General features: G+C 48.3%; 1 protein-coding gene across 1 annotated transcript; it reads right to left on the reverse strand.

Annotated features, from left to right (window-relative positions):
* Positions 1–999: 999 nt before the first annotated feature.
* LOC119397884 (uncharacterized) lies at positions 1,000–23,541 on the reverse strand. The gene is made up of 5 exons (XM_037665203.2): positions 23,371–23,541; positions 20,134–20,285; positions 19,390–19,457; positions 8,948–9,031; positions 1,000–1,139 (listed from the first exon to the last, which is right to left on the reverse strand). Exons 1-5 carry the CDS (start codon positions 23,485–23,487, stop codon positions 1,000–1,002), a joined length of 561 nt encoding a protein of 186 aa, XP_037521131.1. The 5' UTR covers positions 23,488–23,541.
* Between the last annotated feature and the right edge of the window lie 228 nt (positions 23,542–23,769).

The following is a 23,769-nucleotide window of genomic DNA, read 5'->3' on the forward strand; positions in this document are numbered from 1 at the left end:
ACTCTGGTTGTAGTCCCTTCTGCCGGCGGCTGGTTCGAGGATCCGGGTAGACCTTAGAGTCGTCTTCTTCGCGGCTTGGGCTAGGGTCAGCGCTCCGCGGTGGCGTCCGGATCATGAAGCAGCACCTCCACCGGATGTCACGTGGTCGTGACGTCGACGAAGACAGCAGTCCGCACGTCCGAGATGAAACTGTTTAGTTGGCCGAACTTGTGGCCGGGAAACTGAAGGTCAAACTACAGCAATACACTGATAGCGTCGAACAGAGCGTCGACCGTCGATCAACTGACAAGCGGTGAAGCGCGTCGGCATTTAAACACGTGCCGTCGAATATTCCAGCGTTATCGCTGGCTGTCCTGCAAATTCTAGAATAAGCTCGAGTGTGCGCGTCTTGCGCGCAATCTTAACAAAACAATCTACAATGATCGGGCAGCTTCGCGAACAATGTGGCGAGGTTTGCGTTGAGCGTTGCTGAATTCTTGGGGGGTGTAGCTTCAGCTCATGAAACATAAGACACGCGGCAATACATACCCCCCCCCCTCGCCATCAGCATGCATGGTGTTTGATAAAGCTTCGCTGGGCCTTCACGTTCCCAGCGCGGTATAGCGCACAATTTTTTGTGGAGTGGAAACCTTATTGAGTTCATGCGTATTTATGGTAATTTATACGGCTCGGGGCATCCAGAAGGGAAAGAAAGTGCATGGCATATACGATAACCTTGCGTATAGTTTAGAGATTCTACAAATTTTTGCCAATACATTTGCATGTAAACATTGTCCGACAGTTAGCTGAGTTTATGACGACATATACAATCGTTACGCGCCGTGCCAAGGCTTTCTGCACTGCTCTGGGCATTCGGTTGTGGCTTTTGTAAAACGCGAGCGGTGCGTTGTGGAGAATGGAAAGATTACTAAAAAATAACGTTTAAAATGGAACAATCCTTTCATTGCTGATTAGTATGGCGTGATATCTAGGGCTAGAAGCCTTAAAGTGGAACTTACATCACCAGTTCGTGACTTCGCTCTCTGCACAGAGGTCCTTTTGGTAAAGGGGAATGCCTACGCCGCAGTGCTTTTTGAATTGATCCAGACATTCCTGAGGAAGTTCGTCTTTCATTGTTTCTTCTGCCCACAATATGCATTCTGAAATTGTACGTGAGATGTTGTTGCTATAGCTGCTACTGTATACCCGCAAACATGCGCCCATTCGCAAGGCTGCGACATAAACGCGACATACATACATACATACATATATAAATGCATACATATATACACATATATATATATATATATATATATATATATATATATATATATATATATATATATATATATATATATATGTATTTGAATTCAGATACATACATAGATACATCCAATGAAATCTATGTGCGCAGCACGGACTCTAGACACTTCGTATAACACGTGAATAATACTTCATACAAGGCACTCTTTTTACTCACCGTCATTTACGTTTACCGATACTAGTACAGTTTTTGCGCAGGGGGAATAACTATGGCTATGTCAATGTTCATACAAGGTTGCTATGAAATCCAATGTTTTAAAGAAAGCAGTAATATATCCTTGCATTCTTGTAGAAGTGTGACAAGCATGACAACTGTTTATCGTCAACATTGTCTGTCATGGCAGAGTCGCTAATTATGGAACAAATAGGGTAGCAGAAAACCATGCATGTAAATATGAGTTATAGGTTATTCTATTATTCCCCATTTTATTCATCAGAAAGGTGAGCGGAGTTGTTTATTATAGCGCAGAATGAAAGTTCGTGAAATCACGTACGCCTAAAAACAGCATATAATGCCTTGCACGATAATTCGTTGAAGGTTTCTCCGTACATTTTGTGTTACTGTAGCCCAAGGTTATATTCAGTTGACATCAATCACTTTAGTGAACCTATGCTTTCTGGTAATGGCGTCTCCTGTGCTTTACTCCTTCATTTCCTAGCCTATCAATGCTTACTGACGTGCCCTTACAGCGCTGATTGTCATCTGCTTTGTTATTCATAATCTTGAAGGATGCCTTCGGTCAGCACATAAGCATACCTTGTAGAGAAATGTGTGAGGGTCACGTGTGCACACTGTGCGCGTCCTTGCATAAGAAGGACGGACAAGCACTGCTTTCATTGATAAGAAAAAGAGCCTTGCCATAAGTGCTCCTTTCATATCAGCTATGACGCGGCCACATACACGAACACAGCCATTGAAGAAATGGATGCCATTTAGGTGGCCCTAATTCGCATCAACATTGTGACATCAGTATTTGAGTTATGAATCCAGTACTTCCCAGGCAACGATAGAAAACTACAGAGGATATAACTCACTCTGCTAGCGCTTTGCTTTATCTCAACTCGGACCACATAACTACACAGACGTATCACATTACAACTTCTTGACCAAGTTTGTTGATGAATTATTGCAATGCATCATGAAGGGTGGCGAACATTGAAACTATCACTACGTTCAGCTGCACACAGAGGAACAAAGCAAGCGAAAGTAGAGAGGGCGCGCCGTGGTCTCAAAGATGAAATTTTATTCGGAGTATTACTGAAACCGTCACTGCCGCGCTCCAGCCGGTGCTCCAATCCTGCATCATGTCTAGCAGCACGAACAGTTTGCTGGAATTCTGGACGCTGCTTTGAGTCATTTGCTTCTGCTCGTTTGGTTTATTGCGATAGTGATTCTATGGATAGCCGAGGAATATTTTGCGTCGCTGTGAGATTCCGTAAAAAGTCTAAGGTCGATAACGTCGCCCCACACATTCTTCGTTCAACCTGCGAATGAAAGCGTGCTAGGGCAACCCGCGATCGCGAATCAAGCAGTGAGAAAACGCGCCGGCCGTCTCTCGGCGCGTGAAGTGGCCATTGGTTAGTCATGGAGGGGAGACTGCGCAGGTTCAGCAGGAACACCGTACCTTGAGCCGCCGGGTGCAGGCGCGCGTACTATATCTCGCAAGGGATCCGCAGACGGCTTACACCCTAGTACAGTCGCAATCTCTTTGAGAGTGAACATAGGAGCGAGTGGCTTTCTGTACTGCTAGCGCCGTTAAGCGACACATCACAGTATCTGCATGCATGCTTGAGGAGGATAGCTTCCCTTCGACCGCATCACGTCACCGGAGGGCTCGTGTGCCGGCTGCTAGGTGTTCTTTTGGCCTCGGTGGTGATCGTATAATGACGGCAAATAAAATTTGTATGCTTTCAGTTTAAACGGTAACCTTGCTATCCTTGGCGTGTAACCTAGTTTTCGCTTGTTTCTTCCGAATGTGTTCGTGTAGTCGTACAACGAACAGGAAAAGAAACACAGAAATCCGAACTGTTATTTGGTGCACGTTTCACAAAAGAGTATAATACGCTTAAGGAAGTAGTATTAGTAAAATGTTATAATTTTGCTTGATATTATATTAATATTTCTTTATGTCCCCCATTGCAAAAGCACTGCTGCTATTCTTGAGGGTAGTGACTAGTACAGCGCTGGTACAAAGCCATGATGTGCTGGACGATTCTCCCATCTTCGCGAACGGCTCGTGCACTGTCTTCCCGTGTACATGCTGTCGTACCATAGCCGCTTTTATGTATATTCCCATATATTTTCACAAATGTCCATTCTTGCCAGAAGAGCACAGTGATCCTGCGATTTTCTATGTGCTCTTTTGCAGCTTTTTAAGTGTGTACCGGCACCAGGTCATGCTGGACCACAAAATGTTTGTTGAAGCAAACGCCTGGCAACGATAATTTTGAGAATGAGAGCAAAAGATCACATAGATTTTTTCAAGTTTCTTCGTGTATCGTGTGGAACGTATTTGAAAGTTCCACATTGTTACCACTGTGAAGCACAAGCTTTTCTTACTGCAGTACGCGTGTAGCAGACAACACGCACCTGCTTGCCTGACGCAATGCGCGCGATGGAAGAAATCTTGCATGCCGGACACACTGCGAATGAGCTGCGAATGAGCAATGTTTCTCGCTGCCGCCGCTAAATGACCTGGGAGCTCGGAAAGCTGGCTCCCGTGTTTGAAGCAACGCAGGACTATTTCGTTGAAGAAATGAAGAAGTGCTTCGGGGACTCTGACATTTAGAAGAAACGAGCGGAAGCAACTTGAGCTCAGAGAGCTCAGGTCATTGGGGATACTTGCACTATGTACATTTAGGAGGTTCTCAAACTGTGCAGGACTATCAACCCTCGAATGTCAGAGGAATATAAAGTGGGTCACCTTTTAAAAGAAATTGCGGAAGACGTCTACAAGTTCCTCATTGGAAAAAGACGGCCTCAACACCGTATCAGACGTTATAAGGCAATGCCGCACATTCAAGGCGCTGAAAAGTCGCAAAATCGTGCCAAAGATTGGACGCCTGGCAAATGTCACAACTGTGGCTAACGTTGATACAATTCCGCAGACATACCTCTCAGCCATGTTTCGGCAGATTGTCCGCGAAGAGCTGCTGCAGCCCGAACAACAAACACAATATGCGGCGCCACGTTCCACGTCCTCCGCTTTCCGGGACGCCGTTTGCACATCTCATTTACCTACTAGGCAGCATTCGGGGAATGTTGCGGATTGTAACAGCTACCGAAACGACGTACGTTATCATCATACTGAACCACGCCAATACGACTCGACTGACCGGCACCCACGCAACATTCGTCCACGAAGGCACATCATTGCCTACAATTCCAAGGGGAGAAGCTGCGTTACTCCCGGCCTGTAGGCACTGTAGACTACTTCAGTTAGAGTCCAAAAGTTTGCCCTTTACCGCGTTTTATAGATGTGGCATGCCTGGACACATAGCTAGGTATTGTAGCCGACGTCTGGCATCGAGCAATGGACAGTCGGGATCGTGTATGCGACACAGTGGTCGTATCCCGGGCACTCAGTGGCTAAGGAAATCCACTTTCGAAGGCAACTTTTGAGAAGAAAGAAGCCGCAACTGCGCTCTGGAAGGCTATTCTGAATAAGAAGAAAGGTATCGGAATCATTACCGTTCTCCTGCCTCCGATCGTACTCTGACGCCACCACCACTTTTCTTAGCGCCCCGATATCCATCCCTCATACGGAGTGTTTCGTCACCGTCTCCTCGACGCCGCTTCACGTCACCTCAGCCAGGAAACTAGCCAGCGCGGTCGATGGAGGTGAGGTCGCTGGAAAATCTTCGCTACCTACTCAGACACATCAAACTCTCTTCATGTTGAAGAGTAAGGTTAACTACTTGTTATGGCGTTTCTACCAAGGATTTTGTTGACACGAGAGAAACTGTTTCTCTCATGAGTGTGGTATTTAAAGGTCTACTGGAACGAAAGGTCGTGTTTTGTTGCGACCAGAGCGCAAGTTTTCGTGGAGTGAGTGGGGAATCATTACACCCGGTTCGTTTGGGTAATTTGTATGTCACTTTGAGTGATCAAGTTTTTTTACATGGAAGTTACTTAGTTCGCCGTTTCACATACGGCGTAATTCTCGGGATTGAGTTTTTTGAAATTGTGTCGCAAATGTTGACTGCCCAACAGGAGAACTGAGTTTCCCAGGAAGTGTGTTGCCTACGCTCTTGCAAGAAGCATCCCATCAGGTGCTCATGCCATCAAGTGCGTTGCGTTTCAGCAGATACACTTGTCCTCGCTTTATCCGCTATGCGTGTTCCTGTCGTCAGTTTGTATTCTAAAACCATCCCGTTCGATGCACTAGTGGAAGGTGTACATAGAAACTGTCTTAACGAAAACGTGCTGGTTCCGCATTAGATGATGTCTGTTATCAATAGATACACGGAGCTATGAGCGATAAATTGCTTCAGTGAAGCTGCAGTGCTGCCTCAAGGCCTAAAGCTCGCCACATTTCAGGAACACTCGTCGATACCTATGGCAGTGCTCACAGAACTACCGGATGCGGGATAAACCAGTGGCTCGCGCTCCACGCACGAGCACATTATCCGAATTGCTAAATCACTGAGCGATCATGACCGTCGTGCATTGGTGGCCCTCCTTTCGAAACACTCCTCAATATTCGGATTTGGCCAGCACGACGGTCCGCCACCGAGTCCTGCCGCCAGCACTCACCATCGCACCAACACAAGATCCGCTCAACCGATTAGACAAAAACTATACAGGGTGTTTCAAGAAATGTGTCCAGTATTTTTTAAAAATCACAGAAAGGAGGTATCTGGGTGCTACCTGCAGAGTTAGGTTTACTGTGGGAGAGGGCATTTTGAGATGCGTACAAACAATAATTACGGCAGTAATTATAGAAATCAAGAAATTAAACTTTTTAACCAGTCGAAATAAGTGGTCGAGTCAAATGGGCGAATTGAAGCCCTTCCTGAGAATAGCCCATAGCCGCTTTGAAATTTTTGAAAGGAGGCCACTGGTAATCACCGCGGAGCGATGAAATCTGGCTAATTTTGCTGGCGGTACCGAAACCATCCGCACCAAAAAGCGCGTCTGCCACTCACTGCGGAAACGCCCGCAGTGACGACACTGTTTTACCTCGCACGGGGGGGGGGGGGGAGGAGGATAAGCGAGCGCCGTTATCATCCGCTGAGCTAGATACTCCGTTTCGTTGCTGAGCGAGCCGCACAACCTCACCCCCCCCCCCCCCCCTGCGAGGGAAACAGTGTCGTCACGGGGGGCGTTTCCGCAGTGAATGGCAGACACGCTTTTTGGTGCGTAGGTTTCGGTATCGCCAGCAAAATTAGCCAGATTTCATCGCTCCGAGGCACCTCGATCTGCAAAGCCGTTACGACGTTTTTTTAGGTTTATGCTCCTACTTTGACCGATTCATTCCGACGTTTGCTGACATGGCCCATCTCCTTACACACCTTCTCAAAAAGGGCATTCGTTTGAGTGGAGCTCAGCATGCGACTCATAGTTTCGACAACTGAAGTTCCTGTCCACGTCCCAGCCTATCTTTCGCCACACCGATCCCTCGTCACCAGCAGAGCTTCCTACCAATGATAGTGGTGTCGACATCTGCTGTACTAGTTCAGTGTGTCCGCGACAGCGAGCGTGTGAAATCTTACGCCAGCCGCACATTGAGTCGCTCCGGGCGCAGTTATACGGTGACCGAACAAGAGTGCCTGGTGGTCGTCTTCTCTGTGCAACGGTTTCGATCGTATATCTATGGCACCCATTTCTTTAGTCACGGATCATCATTCGCTATGCTGGCTTGTGAATCTTCAGGATTCCTCTGGTCGACGAGCACGCTGGTTCCTAAGTCCGCAGGTGAATGTTTTCGCTGTTTGCTAAAAGAGCGGCCGACGACATGCTGATGCGGATTGTCTCTCTTGCACGCCACTTCCGACGAAAGAATCCAACGCGATTGAATGGACATGGATGCCTTCATATCCGCGCAGCAAAACGAGTACAGTTGCAGCCGCTTTCGCCGCCACGCAGTAGTCCGCTGCAGACAGTCATTTTCGCCGACGTGACGGTGTCCTGTATACGGACAACTACTCGACTACCGACGCGTGCTACCTTTTGGTTGTCCCCGAGAGTCTTCGCAATCATGTAATATGCGCTGTACTCGATGAACCAACTTCCGACCATCTTGGGTGCACGAGGACACTCTACCGTGTTCAGGAACGCTCTTACTGGCCCGGGATGCGCAACAATACTGTGCGGTACGTCGCCAGCTGCACCCAATGTCGCGCTACAAGCGTCCTCCTGATGCGCCGTCTGATCACGTTCAGCTAGTTTCGCCTCCCAGCACCCCATTTGAACAGTTTGGAATGTGCCCGTGTTCGTAACGACAAATGGCAATCTTTGGCTTATCATTTTCGTTGATTACCTGACCCATTATTGTGAGACGGCAACACCGCCATCGGGCACAGCAAAATGCATTTCCATCGTCTTGCTGTTTCACCTTATCCTCACACATGAAACTCCTCGCATCGCAATTGGTGACCGTGGACGGCAGTTCACCGCGGATGTAGTCAAGCTTCCGCCATTCCAGGACATACCATCCACATCAAATGCTCTAGTCAAACGCACGAACACAACGCTTGCCAACAAGCTGTCCATGTACGTCGACTCCGCACACAGGAACTGGGACAGTATCTGGCCTTTCGTCACTTATGCCTTCAACACCGCAAGACACGAGAGCACTGGTTGCTCACCTTTCGTTCTCCTTCATGCTCGTCCACCGCGCTATAATCTCAACACCATGCTCCCTTATTCCGCTCATCACAGGCAGCCGTTTAGCGTGATACTTTGTAGATCAGGAAGAATCTCGACGCCTCGCTCGGCTTCGCACCGTCGCCTCACAGGGCCGGTCAAAGACCCGCTATGACGACCACTGCCGACATGGTTACTTCGATCCTGGTGACCATGTGTAGCTCTGGACAAATTTGCGGAAGCGTGGCTTGTGCCAGAAGTTTCTCGCTCACTATGTCGGGCCCTAGAGTATCCCTGAACGCCTTAGTGAGGTCAACTATCGCATATCGCGGATTACAAGCACAGGACGACGGTCGGCCAGAACAGAAGTGACGCACACGTCGCACATATCTACGGCGTTTGGCGATATATTACGACATTAGAACGCCAGTTGGAAGTTCAGTAAGCAGTGCATCAGCAAACTGTGGCAATGATGTGTGCTTCGTAACGCAGTTTTTGATATGATGTCTACACCTCATAACGATCGCTATATTTGACGGTAAACTACTCCAGAGTCCAAGTGGTCAATAAATACACAGTTTCTACATATTTTATGTATAAATAATTCGTGGAAGCAAATTGCGACAAGATTACAAGAAGCAGTGATATTCCCGCAGAATCTTTATGCTAGGAAAATACTTAGCACCGCAATGCGCATACATCAGTATTGAGGTACGGCCGCCAAATGACGAGAAACACTACTGAAAGACTGGAACTTTGCATGTGATCTGACGGTAACAAACTCTTCTCGCGAGCTAAAATTAAACAAATGCGCAAGCATTTGGAACGTATACTTACGGCGTCCATTGTAAGGGACGTCAAGGACCCCGCAGCTTTTGTAGTCAGCGTAGTAGAACTTCCCAACCTTCGCTGGAGCGTCGTCTGTTAAAAAAATGCATTTGTGGATTTTGTTTCAAGAACCACGGATTGTTCTTGTTTGTGGTTGCCTACTTTAAGAATTTCCCTTGCCGCGGCGTTACGCAGAAGTTGTGATGAGCGGCTACAGTGATTGCCGTTCTGCTACGCCATAGTTGATCGTATATCGCGCCCGTGCGTATATCAGAACTTAACAGTAGATAAAAAAATGTACAGCATGTGCAAGTATTTACCGTATTAATGTGAAAGTTGCCTGCACTCCGGGATACTCGCTTTCTCTTTGTCGATGGGAATTTCTCAACGACCACCGTGCCAAACCCCGACAATTTCGAATACATTCAGAAGAACACGTGACCACTCAACACACAGAGAAAGCTCTTTTTGAGAATGGTTGCTCACGATGGATTATACCCATGTAATCCATCAAGTAAACTGGAATTCTGCCGGGTACAACAAAAATACTATTTGTTGTTCTTAATGAGCACGAAAACCCATTTGGTTCAGCATAGGTACTAGCAGTTCTTATTGGCGTTAAATCGTGAAGCAGGACAAGAAACATTTTAAGTACCCTAACTGACATATATCAGGACTGCAGAGATGCTCGGTTTGTTTACGTGTGAAAATATTGCCACGTGCGTTCCTTTATCACTTTTGCTGTATTCGGCTTTCGGCCACAAAGACTGTCAGCAACGCTCAGCGCGAACCGCGCCTCATTGTTCGAGAACCTTCGCGATCATTGTAGATCGTTTTGTTAAGATTGCGCGCAAGACGCGCACACTCGAGCTTATTATAGAATGTGCACGACAGCCAGCGATAACGCTGGGATATTCTACGGCACATGTTTAAATGCCGACGCGCTTCACCGCTTGTCAGTTGATCGACGGTCGACGCTCTATTCGCCGCTATCAGTGTATTGCTGTAGTTTGACTTTCAGTTTCTCGGCCACAAGTTCGGCCAAATAAACAGTTTCATCTCAGACGGGCTGACTGTTGTCTTCGTCGACGTCACGACCACGTGACATCTGGTGGAGGTGCTGCTTCTTCCATGATCCGAACGCCCCCGCGAAGCGCTGACCCAAGCCCAAGCCGCGAGGAGGACGACGGCAAAGAAAACCCGGATCGTCGAACAAGCCGCAGGCAGAAGGGACTGCAGCCAGAGCACGGGCTCCTTCCCGAACAAACCAGGCAGCCCCAGGTCCCAACACCGACCGCAGCGACGATGACCGACACCGTGCAGCCTGCGCCGATCCTACTCTGGCAGCCCAAGGAACCGCCAACCTTCCGCGGGTCGTCATTCGAAGACCCGGAAACCTGGCTCGAGACCTTCGAAAGGGTCTCAGCTTTCAACAACTGGGACTCCGAGGACAAGCTGCGCCACGTTTACTTTTACCTTGAAGACGCAGCAAGGACCTGGTTCGAGGATCGGGAGTCCACTCTTCGAACTTGGGACGCCTTTCGCAGCGCTTTCCTGCAGACGTTTGCAAGCGTCGTCAGAAAAGCAAGGGCCGCAGCCTTGCTAGAGACGCGGGTACAACTTCCTAATGAAGGCGTTGCCATCTTTGGAGAAGAAATGGCCGGACTGTTCCGCCACGCTGACCCTGCCATGCCTGAAGACAAGAAAGTCAGGTTGCTCATGCGAGGGGTAAAGCAAGAACTCTTCGCTGGGCTGATGCGGAACCCACCCTCGACAGTCCAAGAATTCATCTCAGAGGCGACGACGATTGAGAAGACACTGGAAATGCGCAACCGCCAGTATAATCCCCATCGATTCAAGACAGCCTAGCTGTTCATGCCGTCGGCTCCGACGATCTGCCTGAAACGATCCGAGCGATCGTGCGGGAAGAACTGCGCAAGCTGTTACCCTTACCACAGCCTGAAGCTGCCTCGATCGCCTACATCGTCCGAGAGGAAATCCAGCAGTCTCTGGGCACCCCCGAGTCAGCGCAGCCGCAGCTGCAAGCAGTGAGCTATGCTGCTGGAGCCCGACGCAACGCCCTCCCCCTCCTCGCCCACGTCAAGACGCCGCGCCGCCCCAGCAGTCCCGCCGCCAGGCACCACCTCCGCCGCCACCAACGTCATACCGCCCACCAGCCGGCCAGCGATACACGCCAAGGAAGGCCGACGTTTGGCGCGCCCCTGACAACCTCCCGCTCTGCTACCACTGCGAGGAGGCCGGCCACACGAACCGCCGCTGTCAGTACCGACAGATGGGGCTTCGAGGATTCGCAGTCAACGCGCCGCGCCCAGAGCCAGGCGAACGGCCTCGCGACATCGACGACTACCTCACCGGAACACAGTGGCAAGAACGACGACCTTCCCGCTCGCCTTCGCCGGGCCGCTACATGTCACCGCACCGCCGGCAGTACACTGGCCCAAATCGGGGCCGGTCGCCTAGCCCGTATCCGGGAAACAAAGGGCAGCAACGGATGGAGGTGCGGTTGCTGTACGACGAACTACCTAAGATCCTCCGCCGCCGACGACAACGCCGCAACGAAATCTAAAGAATACGCCGCAAGCCGAACGAAACCCTGACGTCGAAATTTCACGGCCTGAGGAAGACCTGACGACGCCACGTCGAAGCAGCGGAACAAACCGACGCAGCCGTGACCCGACGCCGCGACCCAACCGCAACGCAAGACGACGAACTAGCGACCTCGACGTTCTCATTGACGGCCGCAATGTCACCGCTCTCGTCGACACTGGAGCCGACTATTGCGTCATCAGTGGGCCTTTCGCCACGAAGTTGAAGAAAGTTAAGACTGCTTGAAAAGGCCCCGAAATCCGTACCGCCGGAGCCCATCTAATAACGCCGTCTGGAGTCTGCACAGCAAGAGTAACAATCAATAATCGCACGTATCCTGCGAGTTTCATAATCTTGCAACACTGCTCCAGGGACGTCATACTTGGCATGGATTGCTTAAACCATCATGGCGCCGTCACTGACTTAAGAACCAAGTCGATAACCCTATCGTCGGACAAAACGACACCGCCGGATACGAATCCATGTCACCATGCCCTGAACGTGCTCGAGGATCAAGTTACCATCCCGCCTCGCTCCAGCGTCATGATTCCCGTCAGCACCGAAAAAGCGGAAGACATCGAAGGTGTCATCGAGAGCGATCAGCGTTTGCTACTAGACCGTGACATCTGCGTTGCATGGGGCATTGCTCGGTTGCACGAAGGAAAAGGAAGCGTGATGCTAACGAACTTCAGCCAAGAATACAGACACCTGAGCAGGGGCACGACGATTGCATACATCGAAGAAATCTTGGCCGTCAGCGATGCATTTGCCTTTTCGGATTACGACGAAGCTACGACGACTACCCCAACAGCTGAGCCACCCTTCGACGTAAAGCCAAAGGTTCCCGCTCGCCATCAGCAACAGCTTCGATGCCTTCTGCAGAAAAACAAGGACTGTTTCTCGTCGTCATCGCGGGTCCGACAAACGCCCCTTGCTAAGCACCGCATTATGCTCGACCACTCCGTCAGAGTCGCTACCCGGTTTCGACGCGGGAACGGGAGGCTGTGAAGAAACAAGTCGACGAAGTGCTACGCGACGACATCATCCAGCCGTCGAAGAGTCCGTGGGCATTCCCCGTGGTGTTATTGAAGAAGGATGGGACTCTCCGTTTTTGCGTCGATTATCGTCGCCTGAACAAAGTCACGAAGAACGACGTGTATCCCCTTCCCCGGATAGACGACACCCTGGATCGATTACACACCACAAAGTACTTTTCGTGGATTGACCTCAAGACCGGTTACTGGCAAATAAAAGTTGACGAAAGAGACCGAGAAAAGACTGCCTTTATAACGCCAGACGGCCTGTTTGAGTTCGAGGTCATGCCTTTTGGTCTTTGCTCGGCACCTGCGACTTTTCAACGGGTTATGGATAGAGTACTGGCCGGCTTGAAGCGGCAGACGTGCCTCGTGTACTTGGACGACGTCGTTGTGTTTTCCTCAAACTTCGACGAACACCTTCGGCGCCTTGAAGCTGTACTTCAAGCAATCAAGACCTCCGGACTCACTTTGAAGCGTGAAAAGTGCCGCTTCGCGTACGAGGAGCTCTTGCTCTTGGGTCATGTGATCAGCAAGGATGGTGTTCGCCCGGACCCGCAAAAAAAAGCTGCCATCGCTGACTTCCCGACGCCCACCGACAAGAAGGCCGTACGCCGTTTTCTCGGCTTGTGCGCCTATTACAGACGTTTCGTCAAGGAATTTTCACGGATGGCCGAGCCACTGACGCAACTCACGAAGGCCGACGTCGAATTCAGGTGGGAAACGTCGCAAGTTCAGGCATTTCAAGAATTGAAACGACGCCTGCAGGCGCCTCCGATACTTGCGCATTTCGACGAGCACGGCGATACGGAAATCCACACCGACGCAAGCAGCGTAGGACTCGGCGCCGTCCTTGTGCAGAAGACCGACGAATTGGAAAGGGTCATCAATTATGCTAGCCGATCGCTATCAAAGGCAGAAATCAACTATTCCACAACAGAAAAGGAGCGTCTGGCCATCATCTGGGCCCCTACAGTAGTTGTAGTTGTAGTTTGTAGTTTCGCCCCTACATCTACGGCCGGCCCTTCAAAGTTGTCAGCGACAACCACGCTTTGTGTTGGCTAGCCAACTTGAAGGACTCTTCAGGCCGCCTCGCACGGTGGAGCCTAAGACTTCAAGGATTCGACATTACCGTCGTTTACAAGTCCGGAAGAAAACACTCCGACGCCGACTGCTTGTCTCGTGCCCCCGTCGACGCACCGCCGCAGGATGACCACGATGATGACTGCTTCTTGGGAACCATAAGTGCCGACGACTTCGCTGAACGACAGCAAGCCGACCCGGAACTCAGGGGCCTTGTGGAATACCTCAAGGGCAAAACCGCCGTTGTTCCAAAAGTATTCAGGCGGGGATTGGCGTCATTTCTCTTGAAAAACGACGTCCTCGTAAAAAAGAACTTCTCTCCGGCCCGGGCCGACTACCTCATCGTTGTACCTTCGGCACTGCGACCAGAGGTTCTGCAGGCCCTGCACGACGACCCGACGGCTAGCCACCTCGGCTTTTCCCGCACGCTCGCGAGGATACAGGAAAAATACTACTGGCCACGCCTTCCTGCCGACGTCGCCCACTACGTTAAGACTTGCCGAGATTGCCAGCGACGGAAGACACCGCCCACTAGGCCAGCGGGACTTCTGCAGCCAATCGAACCACCTCACCGGCCGTTCCAGCAAATCGGGATGGACCTACTGGGGCCGTTCCTGACGTCGACTCCCGACAACAAGTGTATCGTCGTAGCAACTGACTACCTCACCCGTTACGCCGAGACAAAGGCCTTGCCCAAAGGCAGTGCCGCCGAGGTAGCCAAGTTCTTCGTGGAGCACATCGTCTTGCGTCATGGCGCCCCAGAGGTCCTCTTAACAGACAGAGGTACCGCCTTTACTGCGGACCTAACTCAGGCGATCTTCAAATACAGCGAGACGAGCCACCGCCGCACCACCGCCTACCACCCACAGACCAATGGCCTCACCCAGTGTCTAAATAGGACCATCGCCGACATGCTGGCCATGTACGTCGACGTTGAGCACAAGACGTGGAATGCCGTCCTTCCGTACGTGACCTTCGCTTACAACAAGGCCGTCCAAGAAACGACGCAGATGACGCCGTACAAGGTGGTCTACGGAAGAAGCCCGGCGACGACGCTCGACGCCATGCTACCCAACGTCACCGACGAAGAATATTTCGACGACGCCGCTTACTTACAGCGCGCCGAAGAAGCACGACAGCTCGCCCGCCTACGGATCAAGACCCAGCAGACGACTGACAGCCGCCGCTACAACCTTCGACGACGCCACATGGAATACCAACCCGGTGACCGTGTATGGGTATGGACGCCAATACGCCGACGGGGACTCATTCAGAAGCTTCTGCGACGATACTTGGGACCGTACAGGGTACTTCGACGCCTCGGCGCACTTGACTACAAGGTTGTCCCTGATGGCATTACGAACTCTCAGCGGTGCCGTGAACTACCTGAATTCGTCCATGTCGTGCGCCTCAAACCATATTACGCACGTTAGCGAATGTGAGGACTGTCATTTTGCTTTATTATTGTGCTTATTTATTGCACTTTGTTGCTTTATTCTTGTTATATATTGTTGCATGCATTGGCCTGTTCTGTTTTAAGAATCGGGACGATGCTTTTTCAGAGGAGGGCATTGCCACGTGCGTTTCTTTATCACTTTTGCTGTATTCGGTTTTCGGCCACAAAGACTGTGAGCAACGCTCAGCGCGAACCGCGCCTCGTTGTTCGAGAGCCTTCGCGATCATTGTAGATCGTTTTGTTAAAATTGCGCGCAAGACGCGCATACTCGAGCTTCTTCTACAATTTGCACGACAGCCAACGATAACGCTGGAATATTCTACGGCACATGTTTAAATGCCGACGCGCTTCCCCGCTTGTCAGTTGATCGACGGTCGACGCTCTATTCGCCGCTATCAGTGTATTGCTCTAGTTTGACTTTCAGTTTCTCGGCCACAAGTTCGGCCAAATAAACAGTTTCATCTCGGATGGGCTGACTGTTGTCTTCGTCGACGTCACGACCACGTGACAATATAAATAATGATCGAGAAAGGGGTCAGAAAGGAGACAACTTATGCAACGCTCTTCAGTGTATGCTTAGGAAAATTACTCAAACCTCGAGATTGAGAAAAGCTACGAATAAAATTAAACGACAGTTTTCAACTGATGGTGGGCCGATAGCATGGTGCGTTTCAGCAATACAGGCAACAAATTGCAGTAAATAAATTATCAGGGGAATTGTAAATTGGTGTTGCAGGCAAATATGCAGAAAACAAAAGTAATGGTCAGTAGCCTGGTGACAGAACTAGGTCTCATGATTATTGGCAACTATCCGCTAGAATCTCCACCAGAATATTTAAGTCTAGATCAACTGCGAAATCGACGTCAACTCTTGAAAAAGAAATTGATGAAAGAATGGGGGCTAAACTGCATACGGCAGACATGTTATATTTATTCAGCATGACCTTTCAGTGGTCTTAAAAGCTTAAATTCTGCATCTACTAAATATTTTCAATAGTAAGGTACGGGTCACGAAAATGGAACATAAGGGGTCAGCTGAATAATCTCGCTAAGCTGCGTGCGAAATAAAGGACAACGATAGGCGTAGCATTGCAGGGGTGCAAAAGCTACGCCTATTGCCAATTTTATGCCAATTTGATGCAGTTCTATGTATTGCGCCAAGCTTAACCAAAACCGTGAAATTTGTTGAACTTGCGCCACGCTCGCCAAAGTGCCCGACCAGCGTCAAAATTTTCTCAGTACCGTTAATTTTAAGCAATAAATGGAGGCCACGTTGACCACCTGCTGTTTTCGCATCATCATCTTATCCAATCCAGTCCAGACGCTCAAAAACGGCTAGGCGTGCTTCGTGTGGGGCGCCAGAAAACTTCCCTTTTCTCCTGGTTGCAGTGCTGCCCTATATGGACATTTGAAAATGAAAGCGGAATCTCCGCTTAAAAATTGTTAACCAAGTGCCGCTGGTGTATTACATGACAGAATTGGCCATCTTCCTGCCTGCCCACTCTCCCTGTTTGCGCAGGAGACTCCCGAATTTTGAGCAAACTGCCCGATTGTGCGGATATGGCCATAACGCTCCCGATAAATAACCCTATTTTCACCGTGAAAGAAAAGGGAAAAAAAGTAAAGCGGTTCTAGAATTTCTTGACCTTCTTCTACCCCTTGCAGGACACCTTTCAAGCCGCTTTCGTCATAGCACACCAATGTCTTGCGGAAAAGTGTACTATGACTTAGAAGGGGACTGTAGTGCTAGTTCTCATGGGACAGAGTACATTTTGTTCCTGAATTACTCATCCGTGCACGTGCCGAATAACTACGAGTGATGTCTGAAAATTATGATTGCTGACGTGTAAAGAAATTACTGGACATCATTCAGAACTGTGTATGACCTTTCAACGGCCCTGAGAAACAATAATAAAGAAAAACGTCCGCCAATTCTGTATTTTCGACACCCCCCATCTCCCTCCTGCTTTACGAAACTCCCGAGTATAGGGGTCGCCAGGTTGACACGTCCGCATTAGCATTTGCAGCGCCCGTCAAATGATTTGGCAGGCGCTGCCAATGCTAACGTGGACTTCGGCATTCACTCATGTGTGTGGTGGTTCATCACATTGGTTTTTATTGAATAGAAGTGCTCACGTGCAGTGTGTACGAGTTAGCTGACATCGAAGCGTTTGTACATATTATTGTTTTCTTTTCTAAAACTAAGTTAGCTTTGTTATATTGCTCCAAAATTGGGATTTCATGCTGAAAAATACAGGTTTTTTTCCCGTCATCTCCTCCAAATTTTGATTTTTCTGCTCCAAAAATCGCTCATATCTTTATTTCGCTGTTGCACCTCTGATTTAAGGGGAGCAACAGGAAGAAGGCATGATAGCACAAGTAGGGTTAGTCGATTTTACAGCTGAGAGTAATAGAGAAATTGTAAGCTGAGCCGGGCGCGCAATACATAGGGCAGATAACCTGCCGGCATTCATAGCGATAATAACTTCGAGAACGCTTGAGCTTCGCTTTGTAGGGTAGAACGCGATAGCATAATCGGTACGTGTTCGTATCTCTTTCCCAATCGCTAGCCAGGCTTCCCTTCTCGGTGAAGACCTAAGCCATGCCGCAAAGAAAGCCAAAGCGCGGACGCCCTCCGGCTTCAAATTCCAAGCATGCGGCTCGACAAAGCACGGCCCCATGGCTGGGTAATGCCGTTTGAAAGCGCGCCCGTGGGCCCTTTGTGCCATCTCGCTGGTAATAGTCAATCCGCTGAAGAACTTCCGAGATGTGCGCGCCACCAATGCTAAATTGTGTATAAAAATAGCTCACCGTCAGTATGCTATTGGATGTATGCGCGGTGGCCTAGCGACTAAATGAATCGGGCGCGAAGCAAGGGGTAGTTGGTTCGAATCCCCGATCCCATTCGAACCGAAGATTTTTTAAATATTTCTCTATGTGCACCTACCTCTAATAATCGCTCACAGAAACGGCTGATTTTCCGAATACAACCAAAGGAGCCGTCCCCTACACTGGAATTTCTGCGAAACAAGCTGTTTCACGCTATCGCGTTCAAAGGTGTGTTAAGAGATGGGGAACTCAGCTGACCTCAGTGTAAGGTTATGTGCAATGGTAAAGTTTAAAAAATAATTCACAAAAGAATCATTCATATCACCTCGAAAGGCGGTTGTGCTGCAGTGTACAAAAAAGGCTGATGATTGTTATGATAAATTATGATTATGATATGACAGCGAAACGTTTTCGCGACAACCACTAGGCCTGGATGAACGATTGTGTAAAGCAATGCAATATTTTTGTATGTACTTCTGCTTCGTTGCATTAAGTATAATACTTATATGTAACCATGTTAACTCCTATCCGTTTGTTTTATGCTATATTCAGCCTGTCTTATTCCCAGTCTACAGGTCCAGCCATTTCAGCCATTTTTCTTAGATCGCATAACTGGCAACGTCAGCCTCCTTACAATAAAATTTCCTTGGACCACTGCGTACGTCCTGAATGGCATTTTTCAGCGCAAAAACTGAAAAAGAAAGACTAGAAGGCAGACAGGAGCAGAGAGATAGTGCTACACTCATTACTGCTTGGAAAGGAAACGTTTGTGAGTGTAGCGCTGTCTTTCTTTTGAGTATTAAGATAACAATCCTGGCATTAACATAAGCATAGGGTTCAAAGTGTTATAATTTCGGAAGTGGGTGCTTTAGAAAGCCGGCGTTCTGGGTTACGGTGCGAAATACCTGATAACGAAGGCCGTACTACGCTTCTAAACTCCCTTTTGAATGTAGCGCATTCATTTATTTAATAAAATCCGTTTTATAGCAATAGCGGTCATGGAATACAATGCTTTGGAAACACAATGGTGAATGATTCGTCACATTAATATACAGCATGGCCTGTATTTTGACGACGAAAGAAAAATAAAAACGAATGGTAAAAAACAATAGGCAGACAACTCTATTCACTTAGCCGTTCACTCTGTTTTATTATGCTATAAATCGAAATTTTTAAAGCATAGCCAAATATCAGTTATACAACTCGACCACCGTGGCAATGAGATCAAGATGCGAAGGGTTAATGCAAATAAAGTTAGCGATGTTACCTAAAATTATCAATCACAACTTTTTCGTCGGACAAAAGACGTTCTGGGCATTTCATGCGCGTAGAAGGCCATGTTTCTTCCATCGAAGTTCTTTAGAGTGTTCACTTTTTTATCGTATCGGTGTTTTATTAGTGCTGGAGATTTACGGGGTCCAAAAAGAGGCCTTTTTCCTTACCTGAGCCCTCCATGAATAGGAATGTGTCGGGGCTTTGTCCTTCGGCTACATAGAAGGGAATGGTTTTTCTGTAAAGTATAAGTATTAGTTGAAAACTCCTTCATGTATTTTATGGCCAACGTTTATCACTAGGATTCTTAGCACGTTTTAACAAATCTTCTGCTCTGACTGAACTCATTGACGCAATTTTCCGCGCAAAACTCCTCAGTTAAAAACTGGTAAGAATAGGCAATGTTATCTTCATGTACGGTCTGACTACTATAAAAGTGACGTGAAACCATTGTAAAATGATAATATAATCGTTTGTTCATTCTGTATTAGTACTAGGACATTGTTAATAACGATTGAAGCTGGATATTTGTGCTAACATGTATGAGTTTCTGCAGTGGGTGTTGGTTATGACTATGCTGTCATACGGCGGAAGACGCTCTTTCCTGTCATTTCAGTGCCGAAGTGCGAGCATATCAAGTTTTGTTTTAGAGAATTTGTTTGGTTACGAAAGATCGTGAAACAATTCTGCATTTTTTTCCTGAACCTAGGAATATTTCACAGCTATACGCTAGAAGCAATTTTGTGGCTAACGCATGAAACTTTTGCAAAACCAACCGCAATTGAGACTGGATTTCGATAAACTTGGTCACACATAGTGGAATGCAATCTGTTACTTATTTCCTAGCACACGCGAGGAACCGTAGACAAGCGCCTTTATGCTTCGAATATTTCGAGAATATAAAGACATCTTACTTCGGGTTGTCATTGTGACCCTTCAACAGCCAGATATATTCACCCGTCTTGGTATCCATGTCAATCCAAGCTCTTTTGGCCGTGAGGCATTCAAAGATGCTGTCGTTGTCGCTATCAGAGATCGCTACAGCGAAAGGAAATTGTTGAAAGATCTGTAGGAAGAAGAGTATCACGTTACATTGTTAAGTGCTTCGTCGCAATGGCTCTGGAAAATTCTCTAGTGTGGCGCTTATTCTTGATCATTTTGCTCTTCAATTCAGAATTCATATCGAAGTCGTCGATATCACACTCTCGGCTAGAAGGCGCGGTATTATTTCGTCGAACGGATGTCGGTCGTCGAAATGATCGAGTGCTTTGCAAAGCTGTGGTCTATGGGCCATTCCCACACTATACCAAATCCTTTCTTCATCGTCACATTGGTCACAAACTATGCTGTCTACCATTGTAATGTGACTGCGTTAAGCGGCCGAAGAGGCGCGTCCCCAAGCGGAAAAAATGTGCTCCAATCCGTAAAATACATACTGCTTAGTTACACGATTTTTCTTGAAATTGATGGCGAGCAAAAAAAACCGACACCAGTGAGAAGGTAACAATTCTGTTGCCGCCTCGCGAATGCGCTAAAAAAACATAACGAACGCAAAGCTAGGACAGACAGTTCTAGATGTGAGTCGAGTTAGGATTATCTGTTCAAGATTATCCAGATCAATTGTGTAGTCGATTAAAGTGGAGCGTCATTCTGATATTGCAATGCAGGCAAGGCCGCCCGAGGCCTATTTATTTGACGGTGATTATTTCCACACAGGGCGGTATAGAATAGGTACATGTCAATACCTAACTGCAACACAAAATAAGCAGGCAGAAACGCTACGAAAAAGCAAGTGAGGGAACTCTTGATGCGAAGGTCTTAAATTAAATGCCCCACTCAAGCGACCTCGGCAGGCAAAGTGAAGTCTTTCCTTGAAAGTGCGTACTCCGCAGTGTTGTACGGAACGGCGTTCGAAGGAACGACGTTCCAGGAGCTAGTTCCTCTTGGGAGCAACGCAAGAACGCCACCTTTCCGTTAAAGATCGGTGCAACTGTAACAGTAACTCGTTACGTTTGCGCAGGAACGGCAGAGGGAATGGCGTTCCTTCTGTACACGTTCCATGGCATTTAAAAGACGCGTACACGCAACAGGTCATGCAGAGCAGCGCGAATGGGCGACCGCGCGAGGCGCAAAAAACTGCCGCTCGCCTGTCACGTGAGAACGCTGTTCCTGGTTTTCACTTCAAGGCCCCGGGGACCCAAGAAAGTGCGTGCCGCGAGACCGACCACGTGCAGGAGGGGCAACTATTATCATTTTTTTGTCGAAGCCAGTCTGGCGGATACCTAGGGCCGTTATGGAGGCTGGACGCACCGTGGAGAAGATTTACACGACATTCGAGAATCATCGAACCCTGATGCGAGGCCGGCGCAGGGTGCGCTATTAATATTTTTTTGTATACCTTGCTGACTTTCTTGTTCGGCCAACTCGAGAGTCGCTTTTTGTTTTATATTTTGCTGCGCATTTAGCTGGAATATTGCTACGTGTCCGCCAAGCCGTCCCGGCATAGTGAAAAAAAGGTGGGTGGTTCGCGAGGCGAACTACAGGAGCTGAGGCGCCTACGCGGGATTCCACGAAGTCTTCGAGCGCCAGAGATAGCAGAGCCACGGCCGCAGGATGAAAATGAACAGGGTGGCAGAGCGAATCAGGTGTTTGACTCACCCGGAACCGAGGAACCTGCCACAATGCTCACAGCAGCAGAAAGTGAGCGAGACGCCTACGTGCTAACCACCGAAACTCATGAACAGGCATCACGTGGATATTATGCATGACGTGCGAACATTCCTTTTAAAAGGACATTGCCGGGAGTGAGTCTACTTTTATTTATAAGTTCGTGGCGATAATTAATAAGCAAGGGAACAGGAGTAGCCGGAGCCATGTATAGGCACCAATCTCTCCTTAAACATATTCATTAAAAAAAACAGGCTCATGAAGAGGCTTCTTTACAGGCCCCAATGTAATGGCGGCGAAGTTGCTCTTTGGTTCAGCCCAGTTCCTGGGAGTGTCTTGTCGCGTGGTCTTCAGGAGTTGGTTCAATATTTCGTGCTTGCCGCCGGTAGCTGTGGACAAATATCACCCTTTTGATACGCGGTAGCGTAGATGACGCGTGTGCATGCCGGCGAAGAGGCCCTCAACGCAGTGTACATGGGCGCCTCAGTGGTGCCTGCCTGGTGCCATCTATGTTTGCGCTGGAGTTGGCACTCCTTCAACATGCGTGTTATCTTGGTGGATATTGGTCAAGTCCAGTTCGACAGCCATCGCACCACGAACGTCTGTCATGCAATAAACGATACGCGTACATTCAGCGTAGCAATCTTCACGCACCCGCTGAGCCTGCATTCGCCACTACTATACTGTTCTTATTTGTGTGAGTACATACACAGCCGTTCCCTCAAGCGCTTCGGTATAACGGCTCTTGAATATTAGCAACAAAGCGCAGACAAGAAAACGGGGTTGTGTGTCGGACACCAACGACGAGATGCAACTCTTGCCGAGTTGCAACAAGGGACCGTAATAAGTCGCGACTATATATCAACGACATTATTTTTCCCCTCATATAACAACATTGAATCACTACTGATTGAACTCCTACGCGTTGTCCCTTTCGATGCGGTTTCCTGTGTAAGAAATGTAATTGTATTGGTCCATATGAGGAAATTTGTATTTAAACATCTTAATCACAGCATCCTGACTGCGCATTTGAAGGCTGATGTTGAAAGTTCCGCCTGTGTTGCACTCGTAATTGGCCAGCATCAAAGTTGCAGTTAGACATGTCTGAAGGATGGCCGGCACTCTCTAAAAATTGTCTGATACTTTTGATTCTTTTTATCTCCATATAACTAGCTGCCGGTGATGTTCAAATTCGTATAATATGCGTAGTTAAACGTGAGTTTCAAACTGCTCACTCGATTTCGCCTCATCCAACACTATATAATTTAATTTGAAAATAAAATGTAACGTTAATGTAACGAGACGTTCCAATGCTGGAAATGTAACTGGAAGGCATTTCTTTAGCATTAACGGAACTTGTAACGGGAACTCGTTTCTAATTTGGGAAGGAACGAGGACCGAGCTTTCGTTCCGCCTTTAGAGGAACGTGTACAACACTGAATTACTTTGAAACAATCACCTGTGTTGTACAAAGAGTTACGCACCTTAAAGCTATCTGGCACATCGCTGCTTTCCTGCGATGCAGCGAGAGATAGCGGCAGCAAGGCGATGACTGTTGCGCTAAAGGAAGCACGAGCCATAACGTGAAAGAACACAAGCATTGTGAATGTCTGGGAGAAGTGCTCAATTCACCCTTTAACTGCTGCCTAAATCACAGCAAACCCCCTGTGGCCTGCTGAAAAAAAAACGCATGAGCGTAAACTTCTAGTTTCGACCTTTAAGCTGCATGTCATAAAATGAAATGCAGGGTTGTATACATTTTCGTACAGATAATAACAACAAAACGATAGCTGAGGCTATATCAAACCGAGAGCTTTCAAAGATGTCAGGGAAATGTCAGTGGAGGTGGTGTAATATGTTTTTTCAGTCGAGTTCCACGAGAA

This window comes from Rhipicephalus sanguineus, chromosome 6, assembly GCF_013339695.2.
Source record: "Rhipicephalus sanguineus isolate Rsan-2018 chromosome 6, BIME_Rsan_1.4, whole genome shotgun sequence".
Classification (NCBI taxonomy): Eukaryota; Metazoa; Arthropoda; class Arachnida; order Ixodida; family Ixodidae; genus Rhipicephalus; species Rhipicephalus sanguineus.

Coding starts and splice junctions, on each gene's coding strand:
- LOC119397884 (XM_037665203.2), bottom strand. CDS start 23,487: ATGCTTGTGTTCTTTCACGTTATGGCTCGTGCTTCCTTTAGCGCAACA. Junction 20,286..23,370: donor ATGTGCCAGATAGCTTTAAG/GTGCGTAACTCT, acceptor TTCTTCCTACAG/ATCTTTCAACAATTTCCTTT. Junction 19,458..20,133: donor GGTCACAATGACAACCCGAA/GTAAGATGTCTT, acceptor TATACTTTACAG/AAAAACCATTCCCTTCTATG.